The 17301-nt window shown below is 47.5% G+C and overlaps 1 protein-coding gene across 1 annotated transcript in view; it reads left to right on the plus strand.

The window, feature by feature from the left end:
• Positions 1 to 17301, plus strand: part of PDSS2 (decaprenyl diphosphate synthase subunit 2) — a 1501454-nt gene that overhangs the window by 1136412 nt on the left and 347741 nt on the right. The window contains exon 5 of the mRNA XM_069606567.1: positions 15349 to 15522. Coding sequence (XP_069462668.1) covers positions 15349 to 15522 — 174 coding nt within the window. The remainder of the gene's footprint in view (positions 1 to 15348; positions 15523 to 17301) is intronic.

The following is a 17301-nucleotide window of genomic DNA, read 5'->3' on the forward strand; positions in this document are numbered from 1 at the left end:
CGCTGTCCATCTTTAAGCGCTCGTCTGAAGAGTGTTCTTACTTTAAAATCCCTTTAATTTCAGTGTTTCTGAAAGGGCTCACTAATGTGTTCCCTCCGTCACCTTTCCTGGTGCCCGGTTGGGATTTGAACTTTGTTCTTAAGTTTCTTATGGATGCTCCGTTTGAGCCTTTACATTCTTGCCCTTTGAGGCTGTTAACTCTGAAAACTGTGTTTTTAGTTGCAGTTACTTCCGCTCGCAGAGTGAGTGAGTTACAGGCACTTTCAGTTAAGCCACCCTTCACTGTATTTCACAAGGACAGGGTTGTCCTTAGAGTTCGTCCTTCTTTTCTTCCGAAGGTAGTGACGGAATTTCATTTGGCCCAGAAGGTTGTTCTTCCGGCATTCTATCCTCCTCCGCATCCTGGTAAGGAAGAGGAGAGGCTCCATAGGCATGATCCTAGGAGAGCTTTAAGCTTTTATGTTTCACGCATGTCCCGGGTCAGAGTGGACGATCAACTCTTTATTGGTTACGCTGGAAAGCGTTTGGGGCAAGCTGTGACGAAACAGACTTTGTCTCGCTGAATTATTTTAGCCATCTCGGAGTGTTAGCGCTTGGCGGGTAGCGACCCACCGGCTGGCTTGCGGGCCCATTCTACCAGGGGTGTGGCTGCATCTACTGCCCTGCAGAGGGGTGTTCCTATTCGCAACATCTGTGATGCAGCCACCTGGGCTTCAGTACATACATTTGTACGTCACTATTCCCTCGATTCCATCCGAGGGCAGGATCTGGCCTTTGGCAAGGCGGTCCTTTGCTCTGCTATTTGATTGGCTATTCTAAATTTTGATTCTAAATTCTTTCCCTCCTCCTTGCTCTGGTACTGCTTTGGGAGTCTGTCATAGATATGGAATACGTCGGAGGACCCAATCCCCTCGAAGAACAAGTTACTTTCTTACCTGGTAATGTTCTTTCGATGGGATGGTCCGACGACGTATTCCATATCGCTCCCGCCCTGCCTTCCCCGCTGCAGAATTTCTTTTGCGATTGCAGCTTACTTTCCACAAGGCTTTGTCTCTGACTGGCAGTTGACTAATGTCACACGTTCTGGGGGAAAAAACTACAACTGAGGCTACGGGCGTCGTGCGTCCTACTTATCACATCGGATGACGTTGGACATCGGAGGAGGTCCTCGATGACGGCGCATCGACGCAGGACGCAGACGCCAGGAAAAAAGTTTCCGAAGCAGCACAGCTGTGGTGATTACATGTCATAGATATGGAATACGTTGTCGGACCATCCCATCGAAAGAACGTTACCAGGTAAGAAAGTAACTTGTTCATCTCAGTTCCTTCATCCTTTGGTCGAGTAGTGGTTGTGAAGTATTCCTTCTCGAGGCTCAGTTTTGAGTGGCTCCTTTCTTATTTTTGGGTTTCAATCCCCAAGTTTTAATTCGGGATTGTTCTCAGTAGCATTGATCTGTATTGTTGGGCTTCCCTATCTTTGACGAAATCTATGAATGGTTCCCATGTTGCAAGGAATTTCTGTTATTTTGTCTTCCCTCAGTGCCCCCACTTTTTCCATGGCCAATACGTTCCAAATTTTTACCCACCAGCATGTTATTATAGGGCTCCTCTGGGCTTCTCCTGCCAGGAATCTCTTCCTCAAATGCTCACTGTCTGATGTACTTCCTTCACCAGGTCTTCTAACAATCTTTCAGTTATCTTATTCGTTATGTATAACACAGTAGTCTTCTTTTACTGTTTATACTCCATTGGTTCCAGGTATCACTTGTTCCAACTTCCCCCATATTGGCATCCCTTATATGGAGACTTGTTCAAGTTTTGATTATTATTTTCTTTGTTGGCACTCGTTGGCTTGTGACAATTCTTGTTCCAATCGTCCCTATCTTGATCTTTCATATATGAAGATTTATCCAAGTCTTGCCTTTCAATTGCTTCATCGCAGCTCATTTGCTCACGACAACATTTACTCCAGCTTTCTCCATATCAACATCTCATATATGGAGACTTATGTAAATTCAGTCTTTCTAGGTCACTTGTTTGACTTTGAAAGTAAATTCCCAATTGTTTATAAGCCTGTATGCATGTCCTGGGGCTCGTAATGCTTTTGGGCAGGCTCACCGGTATTTGCTGGCATGTCCGACCCTTGGCGTACGGCTGCAGGGATGTTCGCACCTCAGGGTAGCGTCGCCCCCCCCTTTGCAGACCCTCTCACAGTTCGCCTTTTGGCTCCTTCGTCCTCCGCCAGTGTAACTTCTACCTTTCACCCTGACCGCATCCTCGACAGCCTCTCCTCTGCTGCCAGCATGTCAACGGTTCTTGTGTGGCACTCTCTCTGCTTTTCACAGTCTTTTGCCTTCCCGTTGTGAAGCATCTGCTTTCCTTCTCAGAGTTAGCTCGTGTGTTTGTCTGCCATCGGTTCTGCTTCCCACTGCAACCGCTCTGTATCTCTGTTCTCCTCTTTCACTAAAAGACAACCAATTTTTTAAGGTTTCCACTAGTAAAAGCTTTCTGGGAGTTGGAGGCCAAAGGAGTTTTGGACCTTTTAAAGCTTTTACTTTAGGTTTTTGTTCACATAAAAACCAACATTAACAGGAGATGTTAAGTGAGCATTGTGTACATACGTAGTGTGAATAGTATCCTGCCTAGGGGTTTCAGAACGAAGTTGTTTTGGGGTTTTACCACTGGAAGGATTGGTATAATGACAACATGCCATCAGGAAATTGGGTATTATAGGGTCATCTTCAAAATGAATGGGAGATTACTGAGTCCCTCCTGATGGGGTCATCGCATCCCCTGACAGCCCTTTCCTCCCATGTGATCCTCCCTCATAATACCACCCCCAGGGTCATGATCAGGTAGTAGCTGCCGTCCCCTGTCTGGGAGGAGACATTAGGCTGAGGTTCAGTGATGAGTCCCTAGGATTCATCACATATTACACTCGGGGGTGGGGAGTGGGGGGAGTGGGAGCATGGTTCCCTTCCACTAGATTTCACTCCTTGTACACACTCAAGGGTTCTTCCTCACCCATTGACTTAATCCACAATTCTTTTACAATTATTCCATTGAGGGCATATGGTTCACTTCCGCTAGATTTCACACTTCTCAATTGAAATGCGGGTCTCTAGACTTGCATTTCACTTTGGCCTGGCTTGCTTTCCTGCCAGGACTTCACAATATTTTCTTTTCCTGCCTGGGCAGAACCTCAAATTCACTTTCACACTTGCCTGGTAACTCTGCTGCCAGTACTTTACAAGTTACTTTTCCTTTCAGGTACTGGTCTCCAGACTCACCTTCACAATGTGCCACACAAATATTTGGTCCCAAATATGCATAGTGCCTGGTTTACTCTCCTGCCAAGACCTTTCGCACTGTCGCAACGTACACTGGTTTCAGACTTGCACATCCTCTACCTTCTCGTTTGTTACTTTCACTCTTTATCAAAGGGCTTTCTGATGGCTTTAGCAGACTACTCAACATTCCCGGCGGTGCGTGGCATTCGCACTGAAGCTCCCCGATGGCCTGCTTCTCCCTTTCGGGCTCACCAGTTTGTTTTGGCTGCTCTGGCATCGTTCGCGTCATGATTGCCTGCCACTGGTCTTCGAGTACTTGGGTTTTGGATCTGCTGCAGTTATGCTCCCTGGCTCCCGTACACCTTCCGATCTCCAGCAGGTGCTTCCTGAGGCAGCAAGGCGGGGCAGTGGAACATCCAGACCCGGACAAGCTGGCCCTGGCAGCCTGGTTCATGACCAACTGAAGCTTCAGCATGCTCAATTTTTTCGGATGACAAATGGGACCTCATTCAGCAGGCCGGGAGGCCATCAACACGGTCCCAGTTTAAGAGTAAATGGACTTGGTTCGGTCATTGGGCTCGTGACAAGGGTCTGGACCCTCTCACCTGTCTTCTGGATGACGTACTGGCTTTTTCAGCCCATCTGCCTTCTTCTGGAGTTGAAGTGGATACTTGCCACACTTATTTGGCGGCCATTGGGGCTTATAATAATTTCCCCGAGCATGTGTTTTTGGTGGCCACACCCAGTGGTTAATGCCCACCTTACGGGGTTGTTTAGGCTTTTTCTGCTGGTGCATAGGCTGCACCCTGTCTGGGAGCTCAATGCGTTTCTTGCAGCTTTGCGTGGTGACACTAAAGACAGTTTTACTGGTGGCTCTCACTGCAGGGTTAGTGAGCTACAGACGTTGTCGTTCTACGAGCCCTTCACCATGTTTCACAATGACAAGTTCATCTTGCGCACTCAACCAAACACCTTGCCCACGGTGGTCTCTCCATTTAATCTGAATCAAGAGATCTACCTGCCTGTGTTCTTCCCGAACATGCAGGCAGAAGCAGAGAGGGCCCTGCATTCCTTGGACCTCAAGAGGATCCTTCAATTTTCTCTCTCTCGGACGAAATCCTTCAGGAAGTCTGAGGCATTGTTCATGACTTTTGGGGGCTTCTCCCCGGCTCTCACGCTTCCATCACTCGGTGGATGGTTCTGGCCATTCCGCAGGTGTACACGGCCATGGGCAAACCTGTTCCTGAGAGGATACATACTCTACACTGTGATCGGAGCCAAGGCAACAGCCATCTCGTTTCAGAGACATGCTTCTTGGGATTTCATCAGTAAGGCGGATACTTGGGCTACTCCGTCGGCCTTCTGTAAGCACTACTGAACACCAGCTCCAGGTGCAATGCAGAGTTTGGTCAGGCGGTTCTGAAGAACCTCTTTGCTTGGTCCTCAATATGAGGCAGGTTATCACAGCTCCACCCTATGTTCTTGTTCGGTGGAATAACCAAAAGGATGGAGGAAAGGGGACTGGACGTATGAGTAATTAAAGTTTCTCACCCTAGTGACTAGAGCACTCATAGTCCACTTTCGCCATAGGTCCCACCTCCTTGCCCCGCTAGTATGCCAATGGCTAATTGGTAGTAAGTGTAGCCGGGTATCTAAGCATCAGATGTTTTCAAAGGGCACTGAGGTGAGGCGCCGGAGGGCGAGGCCTCGGCGTGGTGTTCCCAAACCCGAGGCCGCACCCATGTGCGCTATACTAAGTTAAAAGGGGAAGCTCAATCTTCTGCTGCCAAAGGTTCCGGTACCGTCCCCATGTTGGGGGATGCCCAAAAGGATGGAGGAAAAGGGACTATGAGTACTTTAGTCACTATGGTGAGTAACTTTAATTTACTGCTGTAGACAAACAAAAAGAGTAGCCCTGAATAGTTGATAGAAGCTGTTGAATTTTAAATATATATACCAAGCCTATTATACACTAGCAATCTAATTCAGATTCTTCCCAGACAGTTCGGGTGGATGCGTGAGGTGCGTTTAGTCCCAGGCCACTTTCTTACATGTGGCGTGGCAATGTCCAACAATAATGGCTTATTGGGCCGAAATATTTGGAGTATGAGGTGATGTTGTAGGGGAGCGTTTAGAACCTAATCATTTGGTAGCACTGCTGGGGTACACAGGAGAGGTCCCTCGGCATGCAAGGAGACTTTCTTATTTAATGCTCGTCATAGCCAAAAGACGGTATCTATGGTATGGGAAAGAAGAGTCTTGCCCACTAGAGAATCGTGGCTGAAGGATGTTGCTTATTGTTTTGATTTGGAAACTGAATATAGGCTCGCCTCTCATGTCAATGCACGACCAGTCGATATCCGGGGTCCATATAAGCAATACTTGATTACAATGCAAGTGCCTTCTGTGGAGATATTAGACACTGGGTCTCATTACAAGGTTGCCAGTCCGGTAACAACAGTACCATTAAGCTTGCCGGTACCGTTGTTACCGGACCTGCAAACTAGGAGGTCTGCGAGCGGGTGCATGTCAGCCCGGCAGGTCTGACCCGCTTGCAGACCATGTCATATGCACCGGCACCATTCAAGAATGGTGCCGGTGCTTCCTGCTTCCCCATTCCCATTGAGTCCAATAGGACTCAATGGGAATGGGGACTAATATTTACCGGTGCCCGGGAATGGGCAATTACCGGGTCCGCCAGGGCTGTAATGCCTCGGTAATTGGCCATTCCCGGGCGCTGGTAAATTCATGGCTACCGCGGAAGTCGTAATGAGACCCACTGACCCTAATACAGACGCTGCATAAGAACTAGCAATGTAATGTATGGCAGTATTGTGTAATTGTTGCAGACCAGTGTATTCCTGAAGCTGTTTTGTAACCCCTTGTATAAAACAATAAAAAATGTTTTAAAATAATAGAACCATCCTGCATGAAGCGAGGGCCATTAAGGAGAGCTGAGGGCTCTTAATTGACAAGAAAGACGCCCACCACAAGGAATCAAGCTATTAGCACCCATCGGGGTTCATGGCCCACCGGAGAAAACAAAGGAGTCAATTTTGTCACCCATGCTGTAACCAAGGTGTGTTGCATTGACAATGGGGGCAGTGGTTATTTGTAGTTAGCATGACCACTCATGGCAAAGTCTTTTTTGAATTCCAAAATATTCTGATCTTCTCGATGTCCTGACACCACATGCTTTTTCAGTAGCAAACACAGTTTAAGTTTAATTCTGAATGCTTACGGTGAGAGTTCCATGGGATTTAGGTTAGCACTTAAAAGGTTGTGCCACCCTTCTTGACTCTTGCGAAATTAGGGACCACTGTGAGCTTACTCAGGGTACCAATGAGTATATGCAGGGTGTCTTATGTGAATGTATAATCAAAACATGGAGGCATTTTTCTCAGTAGGGAAATCCTATTAACAAGTGTCTTAAAAACCATGATGGTTCTCGGTTGAAACACAGAAAAGAACAGAAATTGCTTCAGGTGTAAAATCTCTCCTCCAGCGAGGGCACTATTGAGCAGCCAAGAAGATGGCTGCTTGACCTGGGAGCTCCGGTCCCACAAAGTCCTTTTTTTCAAATTAACCCTGCATTAATCTATCGATACAGATTTTCAGTGGTCTCGAAGTGAAGCAGATGGTTCGTGGACTGTGCGGCTCTGAACCTGCATTAATCCGTTCACTGTGGGCGGTGTGGTGCGCCTCCGAAGATCGGGCTATCAATGGGAGGAGCAAGGCATGAATAACGCACCCCTGTGAACCAGCAGCCTAGTCTGCGCGTTCCTCGGGCTGGTGCTGTCTGGAGTGATCGACTAAGTGGACAGCAAACTAGGTGGAAGCCCGGCACACGATCTGACAACCTGTCTTCATCGCTTCGACGCAGGCTGTGATGACGTGGTTTGTGAGTGCTGTGTGCCCTTGATCCCTTTGGGTTCTGAAATACCTCTGTCCCGCTGTGCGTGGCTGCCACCATACAAGCTGAGGCGGCCCTGTATTGGTGTCTGACATCCTGGCACCATCCCGCTCCGAGGCACCGCGACGTGGCATTGGGTGGTGCGTTCCGTACCGGATAGATCTCCTACTTGTCACCCTGCAGGGACCTTGGCTGTTGGGGGCCATTGTGACTGTTTGTGCGGGCCCTTGATTGCAGCCTGGCCTGTCGGCAGGCTCCTGCACCTCCTGTTGGGTTGGAGCGCTGTTACACAGCTCATTGTGCACGCCCTTCTTGATTCCCAAGGGAGTGGGGCTATCATAACATTTTGGAGCACTGATACCGGTGAATGTGCTGTGGGGCACCGCGGACCACTCCCAGCTAGATCCCACATTGTTGCCTGTTGTGTCCCACGCTGAGACCCTCATGGACTGCTGTGGAGCCTGGCCCGTGGAACCTGTGACAGCATTTTTCCAGTGCTCCACTGAATTACACAAGTCTGCTCCGGTGACCACTGGATTCCCCCTCAGCCCTTTCATTGCTCATACAGGCATAGAGGACTTTGCCACAACACCAGCCTGGCCTCCTCCCTACCCCCGACAAAGGACTGTTCTTTCTGTATGGGAGCCTGACTCCATAATTCTCCCAATCAAGATCTAGTTGGCAAAATGCTTGAGAAGCCAATAAAAATGACCTCCTGCTGTTGGATAACTGCGGCATCATCCCTCCTCTTTCAGTACTCTATCCAACAGTCCCTGGATCTTACTAACGCCCCTACTCGCACAGCGTCTCCCACCCCGCTGCCAAAGAAAGGCAGAATGATGAAGGGATCTGGTGGAAAGAAAAAAGTGCCTAAGGACCCTTATACCAATACCCCCGCCAAATCCTCGGGGGTTACAGACCCGACGGTGACCATGCATCGACTTCGGGTGCTTCTTAAAATGACTACTTATTGGTGGCAATGCAGAACGTATTCATGGCAGTCCGCATGAAGCTTGACGACATTGTGTCCACCATTGGCTCTCTGAAATCTAAAATGGAGAAAGAAAATGCCTGCATAACTGAGGCAGAGACAAGGATCGGCGACATGAAGGACAAGGCGACAGACCCGATCGTGCCATAACGCAGCTGCAATAGGAGGTCAATAAAATCTGCCACAAATGCGAGGAGCTAGAGTTGCCCTACAGGCGCAACAATATCCGTATAATTGGAATTCCATAGGCGGCCGCAAGGGTCCAATGGAAACTTTTGTAGAAAACCTGCTGAAATCAGTATTTGATCATTCAAAGTTCCCCTGGCACTTCTTGGTGGAGCGAGCACATCCATTTTTGGCTCCTGTCCCCAAGCTGGGGGCACCGCCTCACACCACCTTGGCTAGACTACTTAACTACCGGGATAGAGATGTTATTCTATGTCTGGCTAGGGAGAAGGGCGCCCTTCGGTGTGAGGCCTCTGACATCCACATCTAACCATACTTTTCTGCAAATGTACATTCCCTACAGAAATCGTATGGTCCTGTTAAACTGCTGCGCATCAGCTAGGTTCCTAATGCACTGATGTTTCCGGCCACGTTACGAATTCAGCATGGTGGTAGCGCGCATTTCTTTGAAAACCTATCTGATGCCACGACCTACATAGAAGCCTATATTACTATTCCCCTACCAAGAGGTGACAGCAATCGCAGCCGTCGCTGTCGCCCGCACAGTAGTGGACCTGACATTATGGACGATTGACCAACGAGGACATCAAATACACCTCTCCTTTCATGGTAGCATACATAGATATGTAACCTTTGAATAATTGACCGGCTGCAGGCACTGTAACCAGCTAAGCGATAGCAGTTACTGATCGCAGTGCACCCCAGGAAATTTCCAATTCTATTGTTTGGGTACATCGTCAAGTTGGGGGTGATGATGAGAGATGAGGGTGGTGGGATGGAAGTTTGTCGAGTTGGGGGGGGTAAATGATGTACAAGTAGACCACAAGTTACACAGGTTTGACTGTTTTAAAGTTGTATTAACATTTTGTTTTATTAAAAACCAGTGCAGACTGTCCCTCTATCACACATTGCAGTAACACCCTCCCTGTTCATGAAAGCAAGTTATGTCCACTACTTAACATAATCATGACACTATAGGAGAAAAGTTCTACTTCTTGACCTGGAATGTCCGGGGCCTGAATCTCCCCATCAAGTCGCGGAAGGTATAAAATAACCGTCATGGCCCGAAGGTGGTAATGCTGCAAGAAACCCATGCCCAGGGGACTCTCAATGAAAGGTTTGCTCCCAGCTGGGTACCCCAGCATTATTACACTGATTATTCTTCACAGGCTAGAGGAGTGATGACTCTTACACCCATCACTCCCCTTTCAGGAAGCCACCGCTGTATAGACCGGCAGGGAATGTATGTGATCCTATGGGGCAAACTAGCCAGCATTGACACAACATTGGTTAATACGTACAGCCCAAACTTAGATGACCCTGAATTCTATGGTGAAGTGATGAATATTCTAATAGGGGGCTGCCGCTTCCGTATCATTTGGGGAGGTGACTTTAACTCAATCCTGGACTGTGTGGTTGCCGGATCCAGGGCCACCCAACGAGATTTGACGAAGGCAGGCCGCACAATTCTGCATATTATGCAACAAATTGAATTGGTCAACGCATGAAGGGACCGCAGACCTGGAGTACGCAAATTCCCCTACTACTCGAGGGCGCACAATGCAATCCGGAATTGACTATTGGCTGGTTGCGGGTGCAGGACTGTAGGATTCACCCTAGAACCATTTCTGATTATTCTCCGGTCACATTGACAATAGTTTGGGACGGCCCGGTGCACCCCACCATCCCTGGCGTATGCCCCCCTCATGCATACAAGAATCAGTATTCCTGGAGACACTGCATAACAAGATCAGACTTTTTTCAGAGGAATGAAAGTTCTGTTCAGCACTCCAGTCTAGGAGACTTTTAAGGTGTGGTTTAGAGGGGTAGTGATTTCAATCTCCATAGGTACTCTGAAGGAAACAAGAAGAGAGTTGAGTAGCGTGGAGGCTGACCTGAGGCAGCTCGACAATGAATATGGCACGTCACACAACAGAGCACTATTGGGCCTCATTAAAGGGAACCTGTTGAAATGTATGTAACTGGCAGACAGACGAGTCCGCTTGATGAATCCTCCCATTCAGGCATGGCGCTATCGGGAGGCAGATAGACCAGGCTGGTCCCTCGCAGGAGCCATTAGATCTGAGAAAGGGGCACAACACATTACTGGCATTAAGGGGACAGCAGGAAATATCCTTACTGCACCAGAGGCAATCAATGGTGAATTCCACCTAATATTTATAAGATTCTATATGCCAACTCCGATAGTTGCACTAATGCAGAGCTGGAGAGCTACCTAAACGAGATCCCACTCCCATCGTTGCTGAGTCAGCCACTCACACTTGACGAAATCACAGAGGCAATTATGGCTCTCCCATTTGGAAAGTCCCCCGGCCCTGACGGTATACTTATTGAACTTTATAAGGAGTTCTGGCTTATCCTTGCTCCCAGGCTGTTGAAGGTCTTGGAGCAATCCTTCCAATTCGGTCATTTACCCCCCTCACTCTCAGAAGCTGTAATCACTGTATTACTAAAACCCAACAGACCAGCCACTGAGATGGCATCATATAGACCGCTATCTCTAATCAATGCTGATGCCAACATTTTTGACAAGTTACTGTCCATCCGTATCCTACCTTATATGTCGACACTAGTCCACCCCGACCAATCCAGGTTTATCCCTGGCCGCGCCACAGGCTTTAACTTGCACAGACTATTTTGCATCATGTCCCAAATTAACCCACATGCTCAGACTGTGGCCACCTCCCTTGACGCTGAGAAGGTCTTTGATTCAGGTTCTTTTTGCAATGCTCCAGCGGATGCAATTTGGGGATCTTTTAATACAGTTTATTTGTCTGCTGTATGCTGGTCCTGAAGCCAGAATCCACACCGGCGGCACTCTCTTGCCTGCTTTCTCTGTGGGCTGCGGGACGAGGCAGTGCTGCCCCTTATCCCCCTTACTCTTTACTCTAACGATTGAGACCCTTGCACATATAATACGACTTAAACACAGCCATAGAGATTTGCATGTAGCGGGCCCACCACAAATAATCTCTCTATGCTGACGATACTGCTATACATTTGAAATCCAATACAAAACCTGGCCACACTGTTGGAAGAGACCCGCAAGTCCTCAACATATTCTGGGTACCGTATTAATGAATCAAAATCGGAGCTGTTCCCGCTGTCCGACCCCACAAACATCCCGACAGATCTGATGGTGTTCAGGTGTCTCGCACACAAATTTAAATATCTGGGCATGTTCTCTCGTTCACATGGATCATTTTTTGGCAGATAACCATGAGGCATACATAGTGGTACTTGCAGATAAACTGCATCGGTGGGCTAGATTCCCCATTTCATTATATGGTAGGCTCTCAATACTTAAAATGATAGTGGTTCCTAAACTACTGTACTATTTTAATAATAATCCTGTCTGCCCGGGACGCTCTTTCTTCGATAATCTTTGTTTGTTGGTAATCAGTTACACATGGGCAACTGGGGTTCCACGGATGAAGTGGGAAGGATTGTCCAAACCGTTCAAACAAGACAGCATTCAGGCCCCTGACTTTGAACTCTACTACGATGAATCGCAGGCGCAGTACTCCGGCTATTGGTATTCCTCTCAGGATTGCCCGATACATATGGCCTTAGAGAGATGCAGTGCCTCCCCCTCGAACTTGAAATCAATTATTCTTGCTAATCAGCATGCTGATAATTGTACATTTGAACCGGTCCGTGCGTGGTAAAGATTGTTTAAGCGACTTGATGTGACTATGCCATATTGCAGAGTGCTCCCCCCTTTGGAACTGTCCTGGCCTCCCCCAAATGTTTGACAACGATATTCAAAGTACGTGGGATCCTGGGGATATGCTAGCTCTGCAAGACATTTCCCCTGATGGGACATTTGTCTCACATGAAGACTTTATGGTTAAACTAGGTAATAGCACAATAAGAGCGCTTCAATACTGCTGGCCCTCATTCCTCCACAAACACAGTGACTGGTAGTGACCGGTAAAGACCCTAGAAGACTTGTGTTCAGACTGTACAAAGCATGTCAGGCCAATCAAACGCTCATCCACAGCGCCAAAGGGAAATGGGAAAAGATGGGGGTATTGTAATAAATGATGAACAGTGGTCGCGATGGTGCCAACCGACAAAAGACGTTTCCCTAAATGCTTGGTTTAGATTGATACAATTCAAGATATTAAATCAACTGCATGATATACCTGTGTGTGCGTGAATAGCAAGATTTGCACCTAAGACCAGCAACGAATGCATGAAATGAGGCGCAGCTGCCGTGGACTATCTGAATACGTACTGGAGCTGCCCGCAGATCGCCCAGTTCTGGCCATCAGTAGCAGATGCCTTACATGCTATTACTGATATCCCCCCTTCGCTTCCCTCTCTCTCAAATACTTGCTGGGTTACATTGGGAAGGTATCTGTGAAGATTCCATGGCTTTTCAGTTTGGGATGTCTGATCGCCAGAAAATGCATATTGAAGTACTGGAAATCTAAAGCTGCCCATGAGGTTAATGTATGGTTCAGGGAACTGACTTATGCCATTGAAAGGGCGGAAGGCTACATTTCGCGAATTGTACCCAAATGCAGACACAAGGACATATGGGAACCATTCCAAGAGTACCTATCGGAAAACGACTTTGACTCAGTGAATTCACCATGGGATAACATATCTCATACTATATACCAGCTCTGCGTAGCCTGTTTGGATGATTGTTGTCGTTTTAGAACAAGATTGGAACATTTGCATTTGTATGTGTTTCGAGGTTGTACGTCTGTCACTGAACTAAATAAATGACATGGGACATCACTGCCAATAGATGTCTGTATGGATCGGGGCACGTCTTAAACTAGAAACGCGCCCCGGCTACAAATCAGTGTAGCCTTTTCAGCCAAGGAGGTAGACAATGGTTAATGCTCAAGCTTATGCATTATGTGAGGATCATCATTTCAGAGCATCATAACAATGTGTTTTGGCTGATAGAAATATTAGACACTCTCCCACTTATGGAAAACCAATTGAGGAATAGGTGCTTTAATACACAGGGTTAATATTCTAGGTGGAATAGAAAATAAGCATATTAAAAGGGCCCAATCTGCTGAACTGATGTTGCTTTAAAAAGTATAATTTTGTAATAAGTTTATCACTCACAAACTATGTTCCACCACTGCTTTTTAACTCTAAATATCATTGATCAGATTTGGTTTTGTCCCTATTACCGTGCCCCAGTCTGTACCTTTTACAATATCTACGATATTCAATAATAGGTTTCTTCTTTCATCTTTCTGGTATGGACATTTATGCTGGCTACTATTAAATCAAATTTTCCATTTTATTTAATATTCTGTAGGAAGCTTGGGGGTGGAGGGGCCGGCAGTACAATTGTAAAGGACATCCCAGAGATGCGTACCCTTGCCCCTAAAAAGCTGCTCGTTCATATGGCGTAAATGCATATTCAGGGTGATATTTGAAGGCATCCATCTTGATGCTGATTTTTTTCCACAAAAGACTCCTGCGAGCAGTTCTGAGGACATTGTTGCTACTGGACTATATCATGATATACGTAAGAGGGGATTTGGGGGCTGTGTGATATTTTCTTATTTCTCGTCCTAATAGGTTTCACCAGCCTCTTTCCCTCTCTCCTCCTCCACAATCTCAAGAGGTGAGTAGCAAATCCTTGGTCGTATCAAGGCCTTCATGATTACACCGTTGAAGGGCTCTTTGACGCGCCATTGTGTTGTATTGTATAGTATGTATTTCTTGAAGGTAGAGTGCCAGAGAATCTCCTCAGCAAAGTGTCTTGCACATGACTTGTGACTAATCTTAAACTGTCTGGAATGCATCAGATGATGGGTTTCCTACAGAGTTCTAGATTGTAATATAAGTTCCCTGCAAAGCTACAAAGGTGGCCCAGGCAGAGTAATATCTATACCTTGTCGATGCATTTTCCTTAATCTGCCTCCTATCTTACTAAGCTCTGAAAGAGGAATTTTTGCTCAAGGTGCCAGTTGAGTTAACAAGTATGATTTCTGTAGTTGTCGTCTGATGCATATACATGTTCTTTTTAAATGTGGACCTCAAAATAATGTATCTTTAGCCCCCTTTTTTTCCAGAGACTACACAATATGTACTTGTGTCATGTCCATTGTTTTCGTTGTGTCCAAGGTTGGATATTGTAACGTCCTGTGAGTTGTGCTGTCCATCCCATGTCCATTGTGAAATCTGGAAGAGAAATGCTGAATTCTTAAAAGAAAGAGGTTGTTCTGCAAGAAGGCATTTCTAGGCAGTCACCTAGGGCACCAAACAGGAGGGTAGAAGATGTTGACTTATCAGCTGTAAAAATCTCAAAGCTTGACCCACTATAGCTGTGTTGAGAGTGCCAAAATGCTAACCCTTGCTTTGCTAAGTGATATGAGTGGCAGGGTTACGTTTGGGAGTAAGGAAAGAACCTGGTCGATAAAAGAAGGTGACTAAGGCCATTTGAAGTCCAAGCCTTTTTCAGTTGTGTCCTTTCTTAGAAGCAGTATAAATATATAAACCAACTCTAGTCCTAGAATGTTGGGGGAAAATGTTGGATGGTGCAGTGAAAACACATTACCGTTGAACCTAGATATTTTTATTGAGTACTGTAAGTCTGAGTTAGGCTCAGAGAGTTTTGTTTTACAACCTGAGGCAGCTCCTAGTGTTGACCCGCAGATATTGCACTTATAAGGACCGCGGGCCACAGCCACCTTTGGCAATCAGAAGTTGTATTTGTGAATTGGATGTTGTGGAGTGGGGGAAGGATGGACCCATAGTGTTTCCAGAGCAGTACGTCTGTCGTTCCTGCTAGACAACCAATTAATCGAAGGAACTAGCACCAAACCACAAGAAAGAGGTCAAGTTTTGAAATATCAAATCTATTTGTTTAGTTTCTGACATGTTTTGTGCCCAATAAAAGGAGGCCTTTGATCAGTCGCTGCAGAATTGAAATCTGTTAATTTTAGTTTTGATTGTTTTCAGGAAAACCATCTCACTGATGATATCGGAATATCCAGTTGGACAGAGCAGATTTTCCTATCGCATGGTGCCTTGCTCGCAAAGAGCTGTCAGGCTGCAATGGAACTAGCCAATCACGATCCAGTGCTACAGACTATGGCATATAAATATGGAGAGCACATGTCAATGAGTCACAAGGTATGTCTTCTTTACTGCTTTATGCATATAAACTGGAGTGACGCAAAAAGGCAAGCTGCTAATATTAAAGTGTTATACATCTGCCCAGCTTCCACGCTCTAGCTCATACGTGCTTCGATCTGGAGCGTTACATAACTTTCTCTGATGCTTGTCCCCCCAAATACCACCCAAGGCTGCCATTCCCATGGGTGTACTCCGTTCTATGATAGATGGCTTATATCCCTCCACTACATTAACTTGTGTGTCTAAATTCTGTTTCTGAATGCAATAATTATTCTTACATTGGTATCGTCCACTGGGGCATCTAGCACTTTCTAATCCATTCCAACAGATCTAAGCAAAATCTGTGCAAATGGTGTGACACTATATGCATTAACATTCTGACTTTTTATTGTGGCAACATAACCGTTTATTCGAGGGGATTGGGTCCTCTGACGTATTCCATATCTATGACAGTAATCACCACAGCTCTGCTGCTTCAGAAAATGTTCTGCGCCTGCGTTGATGACGTCGATGCGCCGTCCTCGAGGACCTCCTCCGACGGCCGACATCACCCGATGTGATAAGTAAGACGCACAACGCTCGTAGCCTCAGTTCCGTTTTTTCCGCAAATGTGTTCGCTTCGTGAATCTCGGTACGCCTCGACTCTTTGGTGTTTGTTGATCATCTCGGTTCTTCGAACCTGTTTGTGTACGATTCTTCGTGAAGATGTCTACCTCGTCTTCGACACCGCGTCTGGGCTTTAAGAAGTGCAGGGACTCTGGGTCCAAGATGTCGGTCACGGACTTGCACGGCGCCTGCCTCTGGTGCCTCGGGGAGGCCCATGACACGGATGACTGTGTCGACTGCCAGTCGCTCACGTCGACAGCCTTGCGGGAGTGCAAGAAGAAGTTATCGGTAGGTAAGGTGTCCAAGCCCCGGAAGTCGAGGTCTGCTGGGCTTTCGACGGACGACTCGAGGGGCGACTCTCCGAGTCTTTGTCGGAAGTCCAGTGGGTCTCAGTCCCGGAGTCGGTCTCTCCACTCCTCTGCCTCTTTGAGGCACTCCCGGAAGCGCCGTCATCGGTCGCCTTCCCCGTCCTCATCCGAGGACTCCGCCCGTTGGCGGGTCGCTTACCCCACCATGCATGCGACAACGAAGGAATGGGCTTCCTTCGGGAAGAAAATGTTGGCAATTCTCGAATCGCAGGGCAGTGGTCCGTCCGCGCCTCTGAGTGGGGTTTGTCGTGCTCAGCCGAGAGACGCCGCTCGCACGCCTTCGGGCTTGGGTGGTCATCACGATTCGCAGGAAAGGTCCCGCTCGGACAAGGGGAATTGTTCTCAGCATGCCCGGTCCAGGTCCCGGTCCTCGACGCGCTTGAGACCGCGTGAACCTGTGAAGTCTTCGAGGGAGACATCGACGCCTGTGGCACCGAGGTCGTCGACGGACTCTCTCGGGGCTCTGCCGTCGGTGCCCAGGATGTCAAGGGACACGCTCGGGGCTCCGCCTTCGAGGCCTGTGTCGACGCCGCGTCTGTCGTTGACGCCGATTCACTCGACGCCTTTCGGGGCTGTGTCGACGGGGGTACCCCGTGGCTCGGGGGAACCACCTAGGAAGGCTCGGGCCAAGGTCAAGCATGGCTTTGGTTCCAGTTCTGTACCTTCTTACCGCCACCTGGAATTCATTTCAGAGGTGGATGAGGGCTCTGATGATGGTATGGTGCCTGACACGGGGCCTGACGAGATTCTCTCGGGCCATAGCCAGTTTGAGGACCTGAGGCAGTCCCTGTATGATGCTAGT

The sequence above is a fragment of the Ambystoma mexicanum genome, chromosome 4p (genome assembly GCF_040938575.1).
Source record: "Ambystoma mexicanum isolate Mex_15411 chromosome 4p, UKY_AmexF1_1, whole genome shotgun sequence".
Classification (NCBI taxonomy): Eukaryota; Metazoa; Chordata; class Amphibia; order Caudata; family Ambystomatidae; genus Ambystoma; species Ambystoma mexicanum.